Source organism: Peromyscus californicus, unplaced genomic scaffold (assembly GCF_007827085.1).
Source record: "Peromyscus californicus insignis strain IS unplaced genomic scaffold, ASM782708v3 Scaffold_2__1_contigs__length_46816999, whole genome shotgun sequence".
In the NCBI taxonomy this organism is placed as follows: Eukaryota; Metazoa; Chordata; class Mammalia; order Rodentia; family Cricetidae; genus Peromyscus; species Peromyscus californicus.
Genome location: NW_026294540.1, coordinates 2,474,875 through 2,495,289, shown reverse-complemented (window position 1 = coordinate 2,495,289; position 20,415 = coordinate 2,474,875). Strand labels below are relative to the sequence as shown.

The following is a 20,415-nucleotide window of genomic DNA, read 5'->3' as shown; positions in this document are numbered from 1 at the left end:
CCTGGGCATACAGCAGAGTACATCTTCCTTGGTTCTCAGTGTGGCCTTGTCTGCCCCCATTACTCTTTCCAAGAGGCTAACGAAGGCATCCATCCTCTGAGTTCTGCTTCTTGGGCCCTTTTTCCTTCGCTGTGTTACAAACATCTGGGAACATTTCTGCTGCTGCTCCTGAGTTCTTCTCCGGGGCACAGAGGATCGCCCTTTTGATCAGCAAGCCTTTGGAGTAAGGAGTTCTGGTGGCTTGGCTCCCATCTATCTCCAGAGACTCCCTCTCCCTCCCGGCTGAAAGATGAAGTCATCCTCAGCTTCCTCTGTTCCCCTGGTGCCAGAGGCAACCTTCAGACTAGCATCTGCTGGATGGCAAAGCTCTGACTCCGTCCAAGGCTGGTCAAGGTGACCCGGTGCCTGGCCAGTGCTCTTCGGCAATGTCTTAAAGTGTTCTTGTATGCTGAAGTTGAAGCCAGGCATCCTGTGACAGTTCAGGACCGCCACGTCCCGTCATGCACATTACGTGTCCAACCTAAGGGACAGTGGCCCCTGCAGTGATGTACTGAAGGCCGGAGGGTTCCACTTGATTCAAAGGCAGTGATTGATTAGTGATGTCTGCTGTGAACAAGAAATCAGGCTGGGTGGAGGTGGTGCACGCCTTTGATCCCAGCACTCAGGAGGCAGAGCCAGGCAAATCTCTGTGAGTTCAAGGCCAGCCTGGTCTACAGAGCGAGATCCCAGACAGGCTCCAAAACTACACAAAGAAACCCTGTCTTGAAAAAGCAAAAAAGAGAGAGAGAGAGAGAGAGAGAGAGAGAGAGAGAGAGAGAGAGAGAAATCAGCACATGTTTGATGCTTCTGGGAATTTCTTTTGCCCAAAGGTTGGTTGGACCCTGGTTCTAGCTTGACCATAAACCTGAAGTCATGATTTCAGATCCTTGGTGCCTGCTAAGGCCTTCACAGATCCAGAAGCGAATACACAGAAGGATCCATACATGTTGCCAGGACATGCTATGTCTATGTTCGTTAACCCTTGCATTGCTGTGTGGGATAGACAGGTTGTGATGCTTGGCCTCACTCTGCAGAGGACGCCAGTGAGGCTGAATGTGTATCAAACATGACTGAAACTGGATGTCTTCCTTAAGGGAGAAAAAAGGACCAGGCTGGGCTCTGGTGCAGTCAACAGAAATCCTAAGAGCCGGGCACGATGGCATACGCTTTTAATGCTAGCGCTCAGGAGACAGGCGCACATGGATGTCTGTGAGTTCAAGACCAGCCTGGTCTCTAGAGCAAGTTCCAGGCCAACCGAGGCTGCATAGTGACACCCTATTAAAAAAAGGGGTGGGAGTAGGGGAGAAAAAAGAAAAGACACTCTGGAAGCCCTGGGTTCCATCCCAGGGTGGTCCACAGCTGTGACCCCAGCACTCAGGAAGATTAGAGGTTCAAGGTCACCTTCAGCTGCACAGTGAGTTCAAAGCTGACACAGGCTACATGAGACTTTATGAAAGTAGAAGATGAGAGAGAGTGTGTGTGTGAGTTGTCTAACTCCCAGGCTGGTCTCCGGAGCCTCTAGGGACGGGCAGTTTGGTGCCTCCATGCTACCTGCTGGGGAAAGCAGAATCGCCATTTTCCTGGTAGTGGCCTTCTGAAAACTGAAACACGGCAAGTGTAGGTAACTCGGCCATGGCCACCCAGGTAGAGAATGGTGCCAACGTGACTCCTGCCGCTGAGGAGGGGACAGGGTCCTCCACAGGATGTGGCATGGTAGCTCCCACTGAGGGTCAGGCGAGCAGATCTTTCTGTCTGAAGGCATTTGGCCAGAGAAAGCCTGCAGCACCCGCCCCATTTCTTCCTTCCCATCCATCTTCCAGCATGTATGTGCAGCTGAGTCCCAAATCCAGCGATTGTCTGATTTTTCAGAGACCTAAAAGTAGGGGCCCCTGCTCCCATCCAGGAGACTCAAGAAGCCTTTCCCCTGGCCCCTCCCTTCAGGCATCTGGGAGAGGTCCTGTCTCCAAATAAAAGTGTGCTGAAATCCTGGAGCAAGCCGCTTCTGGCTGTTTGGGGTGGCTTTCCTGACAGTCGAGGCCACTGCTGTCCCCAGAAGTATATTAAACTGTTTTAGACCTGCTCACCATACGCTCTCACACAAAGACAGCAAGAGTCGGGTTTGGACCACCTCAGTGACAGGTCTGTAGGAGGGAGAGAGGATCCCACCCCAGTGACACCTTTGGGTGTCCCGGGTTGTGGCAAACGTTCTCCAGAAATGTGCCGTTTGAGCTGAAGAATTTGCCAGTGGTGGCTTTCACGAGTGGTGAGCTGTTGTCCTGCTGTGAACTGATCCTCCACAGGCTACAGGATCCCCCTCCAGTGGACCTGCCTCTAACTGCTTTTCCCGAACCTAAGGAAGATGTTTTGTTTTATAAAGAGGTATCACGGAACGACTCGTGCTCAGACTTGCCTGAGATCCAGAACGGCTGGAAAACCACTTCCCACACAGAGCTGGTCAGGGGAGCCCGGATCACATACCAGTGCGACCCCGGCTATGACATCGTGGGCAGCGACACCCTCACCTGCCAGTGGGACCTGAGTTGGAGCAGTGACCCCCCATTTTGTGAAAAAAGTAAGAGTCTTTTTTTTTTTTTTCTCTCCCTAAGTCAAACTGGGTGGAAAGTCCCTCCCAAAGACACACGTCACGTGGAGTCAACCCTACCTGTTTAAGGTGGGAGCTGGCCTCCTTCCTCAAATGGTTTCACTGGAACCCCAGCTCTGTTGCCTACAGTCTAGTAGAAATGAAAATAGATGAAATGTATTGGGCGGAGAGTGACAGGGAGCAGTGGGGACTGTAGCAAATGAGTGTGCCCAGCCTTGTGAAAGCGATGCTGAATCTTTAACATGTCTGTAGAGCCAAGCAGAGCAAATCAAAGCCATCTTCCTCCAGTTCTGAGCTCCCTGCACCGGCAGCCAGTCTCCTTCCTGCTGACTCCCGGGTGCTGCCCCAGGAGTGCTCCCTGTCCTGACAGGCGAAGTGCTCCCTGTCCTGATGGGGGTAAGGAAAGGAGGCGCTGCTAGCTTCTTGCTCATGTCCTACAGCAAGGGAAGGAGCAGAGCTTTGACGTGGCCTCTTCTCCTGGCCGGTTTCTTCCCCCACCTCCCGCATCAAACTCGTAGCTCCAACCCTGTGGCAGGGACCTCCAGGTGACAGTTTAATGTCCCTGTTCCACAAGACTGGAATCAGAACAGCTCGATAATAACAAGTGCTGGCAGAGGGTGAGGGAGATGGGGAAGGGACAGATCAGGGACTGGGCCACCTAAGGGGAAAGACAGCAGCCAGGCCACACGGGAAGAGCTACCGAAGAGCCACGGTCAGCCACGTGCACATGTGTGGTACCTGTGGCACCTGGAACACTCAGATGGACCCAGGGAGGCAGGGAGGCAGGTGGACGGACAGATGGATGGATGGATGGGTTTATAGATACGGATGAGCCTGGTCTGTGCATAGGTAGGTCCTGACATTTTCTATGTAGGTATCTCTCTACATGTCTCCATGTGTAGATATCTGCTCATATCTGTTGGTAGATAAATGTGTGGGATTCCTAGACATGGATATTTATGCAGGTAAGATGGAGTTATAGACCATGCGTTTAATATACAATGTGTATGATATATGTGTACAAGGTAACTAATGCATAACTCTATATGTGACATATGACTTTGTCTCTCTATATCTATATAAAGCTATATCTAGATGGATGGACAGATGGACAGATACACAGACAGACAGGATAGATGGCTACGTGGGTGGACAGATGGACAGAGGATTGGCAGATGGGTGGATAGACAGACAGATGGTTTACAGGTGGAAATGGCTGCAGAAGGGTATTCTACACGAAGGGATGCACGTGCGTAAACTGCCCATTCCGAGGGTGGTGGACGTTGTTCACATCACTCAGGTGTTCACTTCCTTCCTTGTTAATTAGTTTACTGTTTCCCTTTTATCTGTATTGATTTTCTAATTAAAGTGCAATTGATGCTGGTTTCCCAGGGTCAGGCATCCCAGAGAGCAGGAACAGCCCCCACTCTGTTCCTCCCACTCTGGCCACTGCGAGGGATTTCATAGAACGGATGCTCAAACAGCCCTTCCCTCCCCGCCATGCTCACCTCACCCCCCCACACACACCCTGCTCACCCCTACACACACCGTGCTCACCCACACACATACACTGTGCTCACCCCACACACACCATGCTCACCCACACACACACACTGTGCTCACCCCCACACATACACTATACTCACCCCCACACACACTGTGCTCACCCACACATACACCATGCTCATCCCACACACCATGCTCACCCCACACACCATGCTCACCCCACACACACCATGCTCACCCACACACACACACCTTGCTTACCCACACACACACCGTGCTCACCCACACACACATCCTGCTCACCCCACACACACCGTGCTCACCCACACACACACACCCTGCTCACCCACACACACACCCTGCTTACCCCCACACACACACCCTGCTCACCCCCACACACACCATGCTCACCCACACACACACACCATGCTCACACCCCCACACACACACACCGTGCTCACCCACACACACACACCGTGCTCACACACACACACCGTGCTCACACACACACACACACACCGTGCTCACACACACACACCGTGCTCACCCACACACACACACCGTGCTCACCCACACACACACCGTGCTCACTCCCATACACACCGTGCTCACACACACACACCGTGCTCACCCACACACACACACACACCGTGCTCACCCACACACACACACCGTGCTCACACACACACACCATGCTCACACACACACACACCATGCTCTCTCTCACACACACCATGCTCTCTCTCTCACACACACACACACACACACACACACACACACACACACACCGTGCTTACCCCCGACACACACACTGTGCTCACCCCGCTCAGTGATGATTTATACCTTAGATATAGGTTTGGGGCCTGGCGAAAACTTTGGGGGCACACTCAGGAATAAAATTCAGGTCTCCTCCCACCTGACCTGTTCTCCAGCCACCTCTGCGGAGCCGTGTGCTCTGTCCGCAAAAGGTAAAGGGCTGACTTGAGGAACTTTCTAGATCCTCCCGTCAGTCTTGGTGACCCGTGGTGTCCCTGTACACCCATGTGCTCCTCTGTCCGCAGTTATGTACTGTACCGACCCTGGGGAGGTGGAGCACTCCACCCGCCTCATCTCCGACCCCGTGCTGCTGGTGGGCACCACCATCCAGTACACCTGCAGCCCCGGATTTGTGCTCGAAGGGAGTTCGCTTCTCACCTGCTACAGCCGCGAGACCGGGACTCCCATCTGGACATCTCGCCTGCCCCACTGTGTCTGTGAGTCCTGCGTTCAAACTGGGGTCGTTGTTTCGGGCTTGCCTCTCCTGCCGCAGAGGAGGCCGGCCTGGGGGAGGCATCACATTGCACACTTGTGTTGCTACCACCACACACCACAGCAGCGGGCACTGTCGGGGCAATGGCTCTCAGGTGAACATGTCAGCCCTCTGCCGGGTTTCCCTCGCTTCTCTCTTGTTTCATGTTCAGAAGAACATGAGACGTGGGGTTGGGGAGACTTGCTCTGCTAACTTAAGGGCTGGAGTTTGAATCCCCAGCACCCACGCCGGTGGAGGAGGCAGGGACAAGGGATCCAGGCTGAGCTGGACTAGCCAAACAGAACTCCCGGTTCAGAGAGAGATACTGCCCCAGGAGAGTGAGAAGTGGTACGGGAAGACATCAACATCGACCTCTGGCCTCAGCACACACACACACACACACACACACACACACACACACACACACATACCGCACACGCACAGTCACACGCATGTATGTCAACACAACACTTGCTTGCACAACACACATGTGCATGCAAAAAGAGAGGGAGAGGGAGAGAGATCGAGGATAAGGAGAAGATTCTAAAGCCAGGCGTGGCGCGTGCCTGTCATCCCTTTGGGGAGCCTGAAGCAGGACTAGGGGTTCTCAGCCAGGCTGAGCGTCACAGGGAGACCCTATCTAAGAGATGGGGGAAGGGATGCAAGGTTCAGAAAAGCCTTGGCCACCACCTACTTAACAGAGAGTTCAGTTGCAAGGCCAGGCTTCTGATGAGCCCCTGAAACCCTGCCCACAGCAACTATAGACCAAGACAGTGTGAAGTAGGGGAGTTGTGTGGCCAAGAGAGTTCACAGGCCATTGAGGTTTAAAACAGCTGTGTTCCCAGCACCTATGTCCGGGGCTCACAACTGCCTGTAATTTAGCTCCAAGGGACCTGACCCCCTCTTCTGCCCTCTGATGGCCACACTCGTGACATCCTCTGATGGACACACAGATGCACATGTTTACACTTAAATTCTCCCCAGGCCACCGAAGCCTGGAGCCTCCCCCCACCGGGAGATGTTCCTGGAAATCTCCCTATCAGGTACAGGGCTGAGTAGTACCAGCTTCCCTGACACCCATGCTAATGATCTTGCAAGTCACAGGAGGTGTCAGGACACTAGAGAACCTTGGGGAACAGGGAAGGGATGGAGCAGCCTCACTGGGGGAGGGGAGAGGGAAAGTTCCTTCTCATGATGGCCTGGGTGGGGGCGGTGGGGAGGCTGAAAACTGAATTGAACCAGCTTGAGGGCCAAAGTATCACCAGACTCCGATGATAGCTCGGCCCCTTCCTCCTTGTGAGACGCTTGATAAATGAGTTGCCTGGGCCTCGGTTTACTTGTCTATAAAATGGCAATGCAGCGAGCCATTGACCGGTGGAGGCAACCTCCCCACCAAGCCTGTCCACACTACCTGATGGCTGAGTAACTGTGTCAAGTGACCCGATGGTCTCACCAGCTAAGCAGGGAGGAGAACAGTCAGATCTGTGTCTCCGGGCCACCGGACGACCCTATATAAAGAAAAAATTTCTGAACCATCTGTGGTGGTTGGTGTATACCGATAATCTCAGCACTGCTGAGGCAGGAGGATGGCAAGTTCAAGGCCATCCTGAGCGGCATAGTAGCAAGACCCCCGTCTCCAAACAAAGCTGACTGCAGGTTGTTGCCGTGAGATAGCACAGGCGTTGTGGTCTTGACTCCCCGGGACTTTGGAGACTTAGGATGGCTGTCATCTATCCAAAATGAACATCCACGTATTTCAGACATGAAGTAAGTGACAGACTAACCCATTGATCGTCCTGTGAGTTCACCTCTTCCCTTGTGGCCCCAACTAGATTTGCAGTCACCTAGGAGACACACCTCTGGACAAACTCCTGCAGTTTCCAGAGAGAAGACACTGTCACTATGAACCCTTGGTGTGGGTGGTACCATCCTATGGGCTGAATAAAAAGAGGGTTTCATCTCTCCGCCTCCTGACTGGGGACACAGTGTGACACACTCCTGCCGCCACGCCTTCCTCGCCCCGATGGACTGTACCCTTAACTGGGAGACCGACTAGACCCTTCCTTCCTGAGCCACTCCAGGGTTGAAACCTGGTCATTCAGCAGCCAGAAAACAAGTCACAGATGCGTCAAAGTGAACTGTAGATCTCACTGGGCCTTTCGGAACAGCACCCTGCAGCCAGCATGGCAGCCCACACCTGCAATCCCGGCACACGGGTGGGGCAAGAGGGTTGTGGAGTCATTTGAACATTCAAGGTAGACGATTCCCGAAAGGATTATAGAGAAAGCTCCTGGGGTGCTACTGCCATCTGCTGGTCACTTCTGGGTACTACGGGAATTGTGTAGGGGGGGCTTTCAAGGTGCCTCTCTGCTCTGGAAACATGGGGGTCCAGATTCTCCTCAGTGCTCAGGACGGCTGAGCTCTGGCAGAACAGAACAGAAACCAGCTCACCACCTCCACTCCAGCCAGCTCCCAGCACCGGCCTAGCACAGGCTGAATGCACATCAGTTGTCTACCAAGCCGAGTGTCACAGAGTCTGATGAACTCTCTCTATGAAGTTAACGACTCACTTCATCTAAGCAAACCAGAAAAGATTAGAACCGACGTTTAGACTGGATGTCACAGCACACCCTTGTCCTCTCTCCCTGTGGCAGGGCTAAAGCAGGAAGTTCATGAGTTCAAGCCAACCTGTCACTGAAAAGCAAAGGCTAGGGGTATAAGTCGCTGTTTAGATTACCTAAGACTCAGAAAATAAACTGAAAATTGAATTAAGTTTAAAAGTCCTCCCTCCCACAAGCCCAGGCTCACTCTTCAGGGTTTAACAATCCCTTGCTGTGCCTCAGGTCGCATCCACGGATGTGTAACACAAGGAGTCTTGGAGATTTCCCAGGGCTGACTGAAGGGAGGCGCTGTGGCGTGATTGTGGACCTGGCTGCAAGTCTCAAACTATTCACAGAGCCAAGGGCAAACCTGAAGTCTATAGATAACCTTCATTGCATGTGACAGTAGCCTTGGCCAAGCCTGGTCCTCATGAGCCACTCTGGGGAGCTGATCTAAAGGGGACTCTGTGCTGGTCTCTACCCCACCCGTCACGGCTGTGACGCCCTCCTCCCTGGGAAGGGGTGCTCTCCAGCACAGGAGGCTGCAGCCATCTCCTCCCACCTGTGTGTCTGGTGGACTCCTGAGAATGTGGAGTGCACACACACTCAAGGGCAGGACACGGAGTGACCCTTCCTAGTTTCTCTCAGGTCCCACAGCCAGGCAAGTTGGCTCTAGGAAACAGGTGTGGGTGCCTGCCAGGACATGTCCACACTATCACGGTCATCTGAGATGCATCAGCCAAGATAAGCCTCCAATTGTTGTTGTTTTTATGCAATTTTTATTTATTATTTTTAAATAACTTTTTTTTCATTTATTTTACATACCAACTGCAGTCTCCCCTCCCTCCTCTCCTTCCAGTCCCCCCCCCCCCGTTTCCCATCTACCCCCCTCCCCTTCCACTCTTCCTCCATCTCCACTCAGAAAGGGGCAGGCCTCCATGGGCTTGAGCAAAGCATGGCATATCTAGTTGAGGCAGGACTGAGCTCCCCTTGTGTCAAGCCTGGGCAAGGTAATCCACCATGGGGAACAGGTTCCCCAAAGCCAGCAGGATCCAGGGACAGATCCTGATCTCACTGCTAGGAGCCTTACAAAGAGATCAAGCTACACAACTGTCACACACATGCAGAGGCTCTAGGTCGGTCCCATGGAGGCTCCCTAACTGCTGGTGCAGAGTCCATGAGCTCCCACGAGGTTGGATCAGCTGTCTCTGTGGGTTCCACCATCATGACCCACCCCCTACCCCGGCTCATACAATTCTTCCTCCCTTTCTTCAGCAAGACTCCCAGAGCTCAGCGCAGTGTTTGCCTGAGCATTTCTGCATCTGCTTAATCAGTTACTAGATAGAGTATCTCTGATGACAATCAGGGTAGACACCAATCTGATTACAGCAGGTGGCCAGTTCAGGCACCCTCTCCACTATTGCTAGGAGTCTTAGCTGGGGTTATCCTTGTGGATCCCTGGGGGTTTCCATGGAGCCAAGTTTCTCCCTAACCCCAAAATGCCCCTCCATCAAGATGTCTTTACTCTCCCCCTCTGTCCCTCCTCCAGCACCCAGCCCACCCAATCTGCTCCCTCAAGTTCCCATCCCTCCATCACCTGCCGTCAGTTTACCCAGGAGATCTCTTCTATTTCCCCTTCCCAAGGAAATCCATGCGTCCCTCATTGGGCCCTCCTCATTATCTAGGCTCTCTGGGGCTGTGGACTGCAAGTTGGTTTTGCTATACTTTACTCCTAATATCAACTTATGAGTGAGTACATGCTGTTTGTCTCTCTGGGTCTGGGTAACCTCACTCAGAATGATTTTTTCCTAATTCCATCCATTTGCCTGCAATTTCATGAGGTCATTTTTTTTTACAGCAGAACAATACTCCATTGTGTAAATGTACCACATTTTCTTTATCCATTCTTCGGTTGAGGGGAATCTAGGCTGTTTCCAGGTTCTGGCTATTATGAATAATGCTGCTATGAACATAGATGAGCAAGTGTCTTTGTGGTATAATTGAGCATCCTTTGGGTATATGCCCAAGAGTGGTATAGCTGGGTCTTGAGGTAGATTGATTCCCAATTTTCTGAGAAACCACCATATTGATTTCCAAAGTGGCTGTACCAGTTTGCATTCTCACCAGCAGTGGAGGAGTGTTCCCCTTGCTCCACATCCTCTCCAACATAAGCTGTCGTCAGTGTTTTTGATCTTAGCCATTCTGACGGATGTAAGATGGTATCTCAGAGTTGTTTTGATTTGCATTTCCCTGATGACTAAGGATGTTGAGCAATTCCTTAAACATCTTTCAACCATTTGAGATTCTTCTGTTGAGAATTCTCTGTTTAGATATGTACCCCCATTTTTAAATTGGATTATTTGATATTTTGATGTCTAGTTTCTTGAGTTCTTTATATATTTTGGAGACCAGCCCTCTGTCAGATGTGGGGTTGGTGAAGATCTTTTCCCATTCTGTAGGCTGCGGTCTTGTCTTATTGATGGTGTCCTTCACCTTACAGAAGCTTTTTAGTTTCAGGAGGTCCCACTTGTTTATCTCAGTGTCTGTGCTACTGGTGTTCTATTCAGGAAGTGGTCTCCTGTGCCAATGCATTCAAGACTATTTCCCACTTTCTCTTCTATCAGGTTCAGTGTAACTGGATTTATGTTGAGGTCTTTGATCCACTTGGACTTGAGTTTTGTGTATGGTGACAGATAGGGATCTATTTGCATTCTTCTACATGCCAACATCCAATTATGCCAGCACCATTTGTTGAAGATGCTTTCTTTTTTCCATTGTATATTTTGATAAGCCTCCAATTGTATGGTGGCCAGGAAGATCCCTTTCTCCTCATCCACACTGTATTGGTCACTCTGGCAGAGAAGAGGCTCCAGCCTGGCCCTGTATTCTGCTGTGTGCCTCTGGCCTCAGTCTTGTGGGACCGAGTTTGGATTTGTTTTATTTATCTCTGTGAATACTGTGAGGACAACACGACATCAAGACGCAATTTTCAAGGGAAAAGGGTTGATTCTGGCTTACAGTGGAGGGGCTGCAGTCCAGCATGGTGGGGGTGGGGGAGGAAGTGTGGGTGGGAGCAGGTAGGCCGGCTGGTCACATTGCATCTGCACTCAGGAGGCAGAGAGGAACAGGAAATGGTGCCAGGCTATGAAACCTCAAGACCCGCCCCCAAAGATATACATCCTCCAGAGAGGCTTCCCCTCTTTTTTTTTTTTTTTTTTTTTTTTGGTTTTTCGAGACAGGGTTTCTCTGTGTAGCTTTGCGCCTTTCCTGGGACTCACTTGGTAGCCCAGGCTGGCCTCGAACTCACAGAGATCCGCCTGGCTCTGCCTCCCGAGTGCTGGGATTAAAGGCGTGCGCCACCACCGCCCGGCAAGGCTTCCCCTCTTAAAGGTTCGGTGACCTTCCCAAGGAGCGCTCCCAGCCAAGCAACAAGTGTTCAATCCCATGAGCCTGCAGGTGACACTTTGTGGTGTCATTCAAACCACAACACACCTCACGCTTATGGGATATGTTGGTTGATGGAATAACTGGTACTTCCTGTGAAACAAACCCTGTGCCGGGTGCTAGGATCTCGAAATGAGCACAATATAATATTGAGTTCCAGGAAGTGTTAGAGAGAACACACACCACCACCGCCACCACACGCAGTGCTGGGGACATTACAGAAACTCCAGGGACATTGAAATCCCCAAGGACAGACCTGGGTCAGCAAGGGGTCTTTAGATGATACACCTTACAGAAGAAGAGGTAGTAACCACTTCAGGCCCTTGCTGTGGGTCACAAGTCTGGGGTCCTTGTGGGCCCTTTAGCCCGCACCACGTGGACCCATCTAGGTGGCGGCAGCACACACCAAAGCCGGGTGTCTCACCCGCCACGGTGATTTATTAGAAAGAAAGAAGTGCCCATCTCAGACAGTGTCATCAGAGGAGGTTTCCCAGGTTCACAGCCGAAAGCAAGTCTGGGGTCCCGGCAATACCCAGGGGACAGTCCCAGGAGGTAGGAACCTCAGAGCCATCTCCACTTCTGTCTGTGGAGCTCACCGGTGACAAAGGGAGAGAGAACTTGCAGGGAGGGAGAGAGAAGAGAAGGCAGGGAGGGGAGGAGAGTGCCCTTCACTCAGCAAGGTGTTTAGTGTGAGGTAGGCACAGCTGCAGGGAAAGGAAGATGGAGTGGCCCTGGGGGACCGTTGAGAGCAGCTGTCAAACGCGTCCAGGTCCTGTGAGTCTCAACAGACCAGTCCCCCTGAGTCCTGGTCTGGGCACTGTGGGTTTGAGAAGAAGGCTTACCCTCAGAAGACGGAAGCCTAGGCTGCAGGCTTGCCTTGGGTCCCTTCTCTCCTGAGGCTTGCTCACCTGGGGGCACCTAAAGCTGCTGATGAAACGCCCTCCCTCTCATCTTCCTGAACGGCGGCGGGCAGCTGGTGCAGGAGGCAACACCTGGAGCCACGGCTCTTCTCAAGCCAGAGTGAGGTCCCACCGGTGGGTCTCTGTGGAAAATCTGGAACCTGTGTGCATCATTAGTGAGAACGTGGCATGGGGTAGCTGATGTCCCAGACTGCATACAGGTCCTCAAAAATCAAAATGGGGACCACCCTGGGACCCAGTAGTCATTTTTCTGGGTGTCTACCCCCAAAGAACCAGAAGTGGAACTGAGCTGGATTCGCACACTCAGAGTGACATCAGTACTGTTGGGAAACGGGGACACGGGGCATGGTCTGCTTGTCAACGGAATACTATTCAGCCTTAAAAAACGGAAGCACTTAGGACACGGAGAGGAGCCTCGAGGACCTCTGCTAAGAGAAATAAGCCATTCCTCCCAGAGTCCAGTCACACCTGTGTGAATCCCTGTCTTCCTCGGGTTCACAGACACTGAACGTGGAAAGATGGCTTCCGGAAGCTGGGGCGAGGTGCGCCGAGTCCTAGAGGTCAGCTGTTCACGGCTAAGTCGGTAACCTTTGTGAGGATTTTGCCGCGATTTAAAATCTTGCAGCTGTCTCAGGATTTGTGGTGCTGAGCGATGTTTGCTGGCTGCTACCCAGGGGCAAACAAGGCTCACCCAGCAAGTTCCACACCCTAGGTCTCCCAGGACTTGGCGTCGGCAGTACCCAAAAGCAGCCACCAGAGGGGAGTGTGAACCTGTTGGTTGCGGCCACTTCAGGCTCCTGTCATTTGATTCCACAGACAATTGTCCTGAATAATGGCAGCACTTTACAGTGTGGGCGCTGCTGGGCAGAAGAAGAAAACACTAAGAAATTTGGTGGCCGGTGGCATCAGGGAAAGACTCCTGGAGGAGAAATGATGAGTGACAGAGACCAGACCTGGACACGCCAGATGGGCTCTGGAGGAGTGGACAGTCTTTTCAATCGATCGCCACCAAGATCCATCACTTAGTGAGCACCCTCCACCTGGCGAGGACATTCTCCACCTCTTACATCCATTCTCTTAGGGAGTCCTGCAGTCCTGTTCCCATGTGCTAAGGAGAAAACTGGAGATCAGAGAGGATGTAATACTTTCTGGAGGTCACTCAGCTAGTAAATGAAAGAACTGACAGTTTTTAACCCGATTCTGGACCCCTATTCATCCTGCGATGCTCATGTGTAGTGTGTACCCAGAGATGGGAGAGAGGATGAGGGGAAACCATGTGGGTGCAGGATGGGGCTCTGGAGAGGGGATGCTGAGGGGCGGGCTAGGTCACCCAGAGAATGGTGCTGAGTCTGAGACAGACTCTCAGAGTCCGTGTCTGGCTTCATTTCAGCTGAGGAGTCCCTGGCATGTGACAATCCAGGGTTGCCTGAGAATGGGTACCAGATCCTGTATAAGCGGCTGTACCTGCCTGGAGAGTCCCTCACCTTCATGTGCTATGAGGGCTTTGAGCTCATGGGCGAAGTGACCATCCGCTGCATTCTGGGACAGCCGTCCCATTGGAGCGGGCCCCTGCCCATCTGTAAAGGTAAAGAGACCCGAGGAGCCAGGGTCAGGGCTGGCTCCAGGAGAAGCCGAGCTTGCTCTGAGGCTGGCCTGTGTGGCTTCGTGGAATCCAAATCCAGTGGGTTCCTGTCCAGTCTGCTTTCTTTCTTTGGTTCATTCATTTCTTTCTTGAGACAGTCTTATGTAGCCCAAGCTAGCCTAGAACTTCCTTTGTAGCCAAGGCTAACCTTGAGCTCCCGATCCACTTACTTCCACCTCCCAAGTGCTGGGATTGCCGATGTGCCCCCACCACACCTCTTCTTGGTCCCTTTTTTGTGACTGTAACAAAATATCTGAGAACAGGTAGTTTATATAGAATAGAAGTCTGTTTGGTCCAGGGTAGTGAAGGCTGAGTGCCCAAAGCTTGGCTCTGCACCTGTAGGGGATCCCTGCTGCCTGCTGACATGGCAGGGCTATCTCATACCCTGTCACTGTCCAAAGCCCCCTCCCCCCTCCCCGCCTCAAACAACATCAACCTATAAATCTGGGGACCGATTCTCTAGTTGGGGGCACCTTTGGAAGACTGCAGCTAACCAGCTTCTTAGCCGGGGTTGTTGTCTCCGATCGATGGTGACTTCAGTTAGTCGAAGTGTAATCAGGAGTCCTGGGACCAGCCAGGACATAGTAAATGCAGAGTGGCCAGGGTGGCCTGGCCGCTATGGGTACAGTCTTCCCACTTAAGACTTCACTTCCAGGCTCTGCATCTGGGAGTGCCCTGGTCTGGGCAGTTGAGCGCTCGGCCAGCATGGTGACTTTGGTGACAGAGCATGGGATATCATCCCTGGTACCTTGAACCTCAGGGCTTTGTAAGAAACAGGAGTTTATGGAAATAGTTTGATATAGAATGCAGACCCCGGTCAATAAATACAGGTGACAGATGCAATGCAAAGGTCTGAGTGACATGGATTTCGAAGCTGGAGCCGGTTCACCCCGGCTGCAGTCGGTGTTGGGGTCTTGAGACACACCTCCTTGGAAATAATATAAAAGACCACGTGAAAAGACCAGTAGTTAGAGGTGGTGTGGGGGTCACACAACTGTCTTTCCAGCCATTGGGAGGCTGACACTGAATGTTCAAGGCCCGCACAAGAGGCTGTTTAAAAAAAAAAGTTAAGAGCTGTGAACGAAGCTGGAGCTGCCGGGTTGGAATCCCAGGCTCTCTGCTTGCTGCACTTCTGTGAACCCATTGGCTCATCTGTAAAATGTCGATGATCACATGTGCCAAAGGAGACTGGCAAGGGGTGGGTGGGAGCATGCAAGAGCTCCTAGCACAATGCAGAACACACGGCAGGCGTCATCACCATCCATGATGCCCAGGCTACTTGCCCATCTCTTTCCCCTCACCACCTTGGGAGGTGCTGTGGGGGGAACCATGCTGCGTAACACCAGAGGCACCACCCCCACACGGTGCACCCTGGGTTTTCTAATGTAGGCCCATCGGCTTCTCCTTATGCAAACAGTGAACTCCCTCGGTGTTGACGCTGCTTCCTGGTTTCTGTTTCAGTGAATCAAGACAGTTTCGAACACGCACTAGAAGGTGAGTTTTACTCCGTCTCGAAAGTTCCAATACATCCGGCATCTGTGTCGTTAGCTTTTCCCCAGGGGCTCCAAACGCAGCTACTGAGGCTGGAGAGAAGGCTAGGCAGTTAAGAGTGCTCTGCTCTTGCAGAGGATCAGTGTTCTGTTCCCAGCACCCATGTCAGGTGGCTCACAATCACCTGTAACTCCAGCTCTGGGGGGATCTGATGCCCTCTGCTGGCCTCTGTGGGCAACTGCACTCACGTGGCACACACACACACACACACACACACACACACACACGTGGAGGGGCGGGGACAATAATAAAGGCATTTTCAACTTAGGTCCCTAAATATTACCTGAAAGGATTTGACAGTGGCAATGTAGCCAGAGAGACCTGAGAAACCCTGACCCTGCCAGACAGCTTCTGACCAGCCTCACCTCACCTCCTGGGCAGAGCATCTTCTGGCGGCTGAGTGAAAGGCTGCTGGGGGCATCCAGGCCCTGCCTCCCTCTGCCCCCTCTCCCTGGCACAGCCCCATCTCCCTCTCCCGAGTGTGCTTTGTGGGACAGGTGACAACAGCTGACCAGGGTCTCTCATTTCTTAGATTCCTTCCTTCCTTCCTTCCTTCCTTCCTTCCTTCCTTCCTTCCTTCCTTCCTCGTCTTAGTTACTTGCATCCCTGATATGACAGCACACCCCACAAAGGCGTTTTAAGAGGAGGAGGTGCCTATTGTGGCTCCCCGGTCCAGGGTCCAGTCTGCCGTGGAAGGGGAGGCATGGCGGCGGGAGCATGAGGCCGCTGCTCACCGGGCACCCACAGTCGGGAAGCAGAGACGAACGCTGCTCTCAGCTCACTTTCTCCTTTGCATTCAGTCAGGGACCCCAGCCCATGGGGCGGAGCTGCCCGCATCCAGGCTGGGTCTCCCCGCTCCACTTAGACCTTTCCGGATACCTCACATCAGAGGTGGCCACATCTCCTAGGTGTGTCTCCTGATCCCGTCAGGCCAACGGTTGAAGACCCACACATGCAGCAGCCCACCCTTGTGCACCATGTCCGTTCAGCGCAGTGCAGGGCTGTGCACACAGATGGCGGTGACCCGTTCGTTAACCAGTTCGACGGCTGTTCCCGTTGTCTCTGGCACCATTAGTGTTGTTCTAACAACACAGCTAGGTACCAGGCCGGGTGAATTACAGGTCATTAGCTGATGTTCACTTTAATCCGGCAGGAAGAGTAGGGAACAAAGGTAAATGTTAGGAGGATAACGGGTCAGCTGTTCGTGAGAAGCAGGGTGGCCCCACCATGTCCCTCTACCTGGGAATGCCCCACTGCCTCTTGCTGCCCAGTGAGCGGTGGGAAAAGCCACCCAGGGCCCCGGGGCTCAGGAAGTGTAAATGAAGCCAGAGTCCCAGCTGTGCACATTCATTGTGGAGATCAGGATCGGTTATCTCCACCCATGTAGGTGGCGGCTAACGGGTTACAGATGGAGGCGCAGCTGAACTTGGTGAGACATGACCATAGAGAGGGGCAGAGGAGGTCGAGCTTCTAGAAGCGATGTGAGAGAGGGGGACTCACCCTCAAACTGTGCTGGGCAAGTGTCCCCAGACCCCAAGATAGCGGCCATGATCTCTGCAGTTAACACATGCGTTGGGGGGCAAGAGGAGGCTGGGAAGCAGAACTGTCCCCACTGCCCCGAGCCACCGCTGGGTGGCATCCCCACTGGCAATCTCTAGAAGGGTCCCCCAGCCTGGTGCAGCTGCTCAGAGAGGAGGGCAGAGAGCAAGGCAAGATTGTTCCTGAACTTTGTCCAAGTCACCCCCTGAGTTGAATTTTAACCAGATGTCTGCCCTCTCCACGGTACTCCAATGGGCCTAGAATGACCAGATCCAAACTGCTTCTCAGCCACCCTCTGGCTACCACAGCCAAGGGTGACTCTGGGCTCCCTAGCAAGGGTCAGCAGCCTGGCCTCTGTTCTCTGCCTGTGTCCCTCCGTGGGATGTCAGCCGGGGTGGGGCACCCACTTGAGAACCAGGTTCCCCGTGGGTGTGGAGCTGGTGGGAAACAAGGGCCTCAGTGGCTTCTGTGCTCAGTAGCAGAAGCGGCAGCAGAGTCCTCACTGGAAGGTGGGAACATGGCGCTGGCCATCTTCATTCCGGTCCTTCTCATCTCCTTGCTACTGGGAGGAGCCTACATCTACATCACGAGGTAGGTGGGGGTTGTGCAGCCTGGAACTGCACCTCTGGGGCCTCAACGTCTCCACCTGGCCCTTGGATATAGTGACTTCCTGTGATGTGGGGTGCTGTGGTCAGAATCAGAAAGCATCTTGGCACCTCCCGATTCCCCTACCACTTCTCAGCCATAGCCATGCCTCCGTTCACTCTGTTCACTCAGTCACTTAGCAAATGCACAGGAATGTGCCATGGTCCCAGGGCTTGGTCCTGGGTGCTGAAGGTCACAGCGCTTGCCCTCAGTGGACAAAAAGCCACATCCAGACACAGTCATAGGCACACCCACTGATGGTTTCAGAGCTGCTGCCGTGTGCCAGCAGCCTCTGGGCTCGGGGAACATTATCGTGAACGAAGCAGAGCCCAGTGAGGAAACGTAGTGGATCTCCCAAGCACAGAAGGAAAGCAAGCACCAGATAAACGGAAGAGAGCCTGGGAGGGAGAGCAAAGGCCCTGGGTTGGAGGTTGGGTGGCTGGGTAGAGTAGGTAGGAGAGGCTGCAATGAGGAACGCTTTTGAACCAACTTTAAAGTGACAGTGAGTGAACCAGGAGGTGAGTAGGCAGAGAAAGGTGCAGGAGAGGCCCTCCTAGGACCTTAATCCCTGCTCTCTGCAGCTCAGTGTGTGACGGGAGGCATGGTCCAGGGAGGCAGGGGGAAGAGTCAATAGACACAGAAATTACTTAACAAGTCAAATCAATTTGGGCTCCTCCTTCCCAGGGCAGGAGGTGACAGGGCTGGCTCCCTACAACCCTGTAGAGCGATGAACGGAGAGTGCTTGCCCTCAATGGGATTCTCACCCACTCAGGGCTGTCTAGTACCCCATGCCCTTTGCAGAGACTCCTGCAGAGCCTTGGGAGCCAGTGGGGCAGAGGTGTGACTGGAGCTCTGCTGTCTGTCCCTCAGGTGCCGACAATATTCCAGCCTCCGCCTGCCCCTCATGTACTCCCACCCCTACAGCCAGATCACCGTGGAAACAGAGTTTGACAACCCCATCTATGAGACTGGGGTAAGTGGGACCACTGTTCTCCTGGAGGGCTCCCCCTTGCCCACAGCTTGGCTGGCGGAGGGACCACTAGGGAGTCCTGCCTCATCCCTACCAGATCCCCTCCTGAGCAGGGTGCTGGGAGAGCCAGCTCTGCGGGGGGGGGGGGGGGGGCAGTTGCTGTGTCTAACCGAGTTCCAGTCTTTAAAGGCAGCATGGTCCGTTCTTCACCTTGCAGTGCGGGTTCCTGTGGGGCAGCCGGGCATGGTACTGATGCTATAAGCCATCCTCACTGACAGACAGGCATGCGATCTGAGAAAAAAAGTGTCTCCTGACCTCCCTGTCAGGAAAACCTCACAGTGCACTCTCCTATGATCCTGGATGGCCTGGATCACTCACTCTTTGGGGCCTTGAGAGTTAAACCATAGATGTAGGGTATGCTGAGGCCTCACATGACTTGCATTTCAAGTCCACTTGTGTGAGTGGGGTGAGCAGTGTAAACACAGGGAACAGTGTTCAGGCATTGGGCTGGCATCCCCTGTCCTCTTCGGGCACTGGGCAGGTGCACCACAGGCACCAGAGCCTGACCTCTTGTTCCCAAGTGCTGGGGTGGGTGACTACGTCCACCCTAGGCAGTGGGGCTCTTTCAGCTTGCGCAGAACCTTCCAGGATCACCAGGAACTGTGGCTGTGATTGTAAAGCTGGCTACAGGTACGATCTCTCACTCCAGTGAGCGCTAAAGCCTGGCAGAGCACGCAGGCGTCGACGCTGGTGGGTGGTGTACCATGTGACAGGCATGTGACCCTCAGACACTACCCTGTGACTCATGAGGACATGGAGGTCCAGAGAGATGAGAGCGACTTGGACAAGGCTGTACCCAGCCAGGAGGAAGGAGGCCAGCTTGGCTTGACATCCTGAGCCCTCGTGCCCTCCTGCCTCAATCGAACATGTCCGTGATTATGATTAATTCCCACTCTGAAGGACCATGGAAAGCTAGCCAGGTTCTATGGCTGCATGATGGGGACCCTTGAGAGGGTTGGGAACACTTTTGGAGGAAGAGCTCGTAAAACGGAGATACGGACGTGGATGAAAGTTAAAATACATGGCAGATGGGGTGTGTGAAAAAGGTCCAAGCGTGCACATGGGGAGCCGCCAAGCTCGGGGCTTTGTGACAGCTCTGTCCCTCAAGTCATTGTGTCATGACATGTAATTCTCCCTGCTGTTAGGAAAACAGCAAACCTGTCCCTTGTCCACACTGACCTGTCCCCACGCCTCCTCCTTTGTTCCCTGTGTGAAATATCTCCTATATAACCAGTCTGCTTAGGGGCGGCTCACAAGCCATAGCCACAGGCTTGGCCAGGGGATGATCCACGCCACCCTGGCTCCCATGGTTGCCTATAGCCTTGGACAGGGAGACCTGTGGATAGTAACAGGGAAAGAAGCAGTTTACCACCAGACATGAATGAGCATGGAAATGAGCCAGAGCTGGATTGGCCGCCCTGTGTCCTCTGACGGCCCCTTCTGTGTTGTTGGAGTTCTCTGTGTAGGGGTGTTTTGTTCCCTGAAGCCTGGGGAGGCCTCCGGTCACCTGATCTTGGCTTCTTTCACGTCTGTCTTGGTGCCTCTGGAATCCCCCTCCCATGACGTGCTCTATTCTACCTACCTACCCAGGCATGCGCTTTGGAAGGTG

The 20,415-nt window shown here is 53.3% G+C and overlaps 1 protein-coding gene across 3 annotated transcripts in view; it reads left to right on the top strand.

Annotated features, from left to right (window-relative positions):
• Nucleotides 1-20,415, top strand: part of Sez6l (seizure related 6 homolog like) — a 168,027-nt gene that overhangs the window by 144,331 nt on the left and 3,281 nt on the right. The window contains exons 11-16 of one of the 3 annotated variants that reach the window (XM_052754975.1): nucleotides 2,417-2,611; nucleotides 5,209-5,400; nucleotides 13,790-13,984; nucleotides 15,503-15,535; nucleotides 17,614-17,722; nucleotides 18,647-18,749. In XM_052754975.1, coding sequence (XP_052610935.1) covers nucleotides 2,417-2,611; nucleotides 5,209-5,400; nucleotides 13,790-13,984; nucleotides 15,503-15,535; nucleotides 17,614-17,722; nucleotides 18,647-18,749 — 827 coding nt within the window. Of the gene's footprint in view, nucleotides 1-2,416; nucleotides 2,612-5,208; nucleotides 5,401-13,789; nucleotides 13,985-15,502; nucleotides 15,536-17,607; nucleotides 17,723-18,646; nucleotides 18,750-20,415 lie in introns of all 3 variants that reach the window. The other 2 variants (XM_052754974.1, XM_052754973.1) reach the window with 2 other exon arrangements.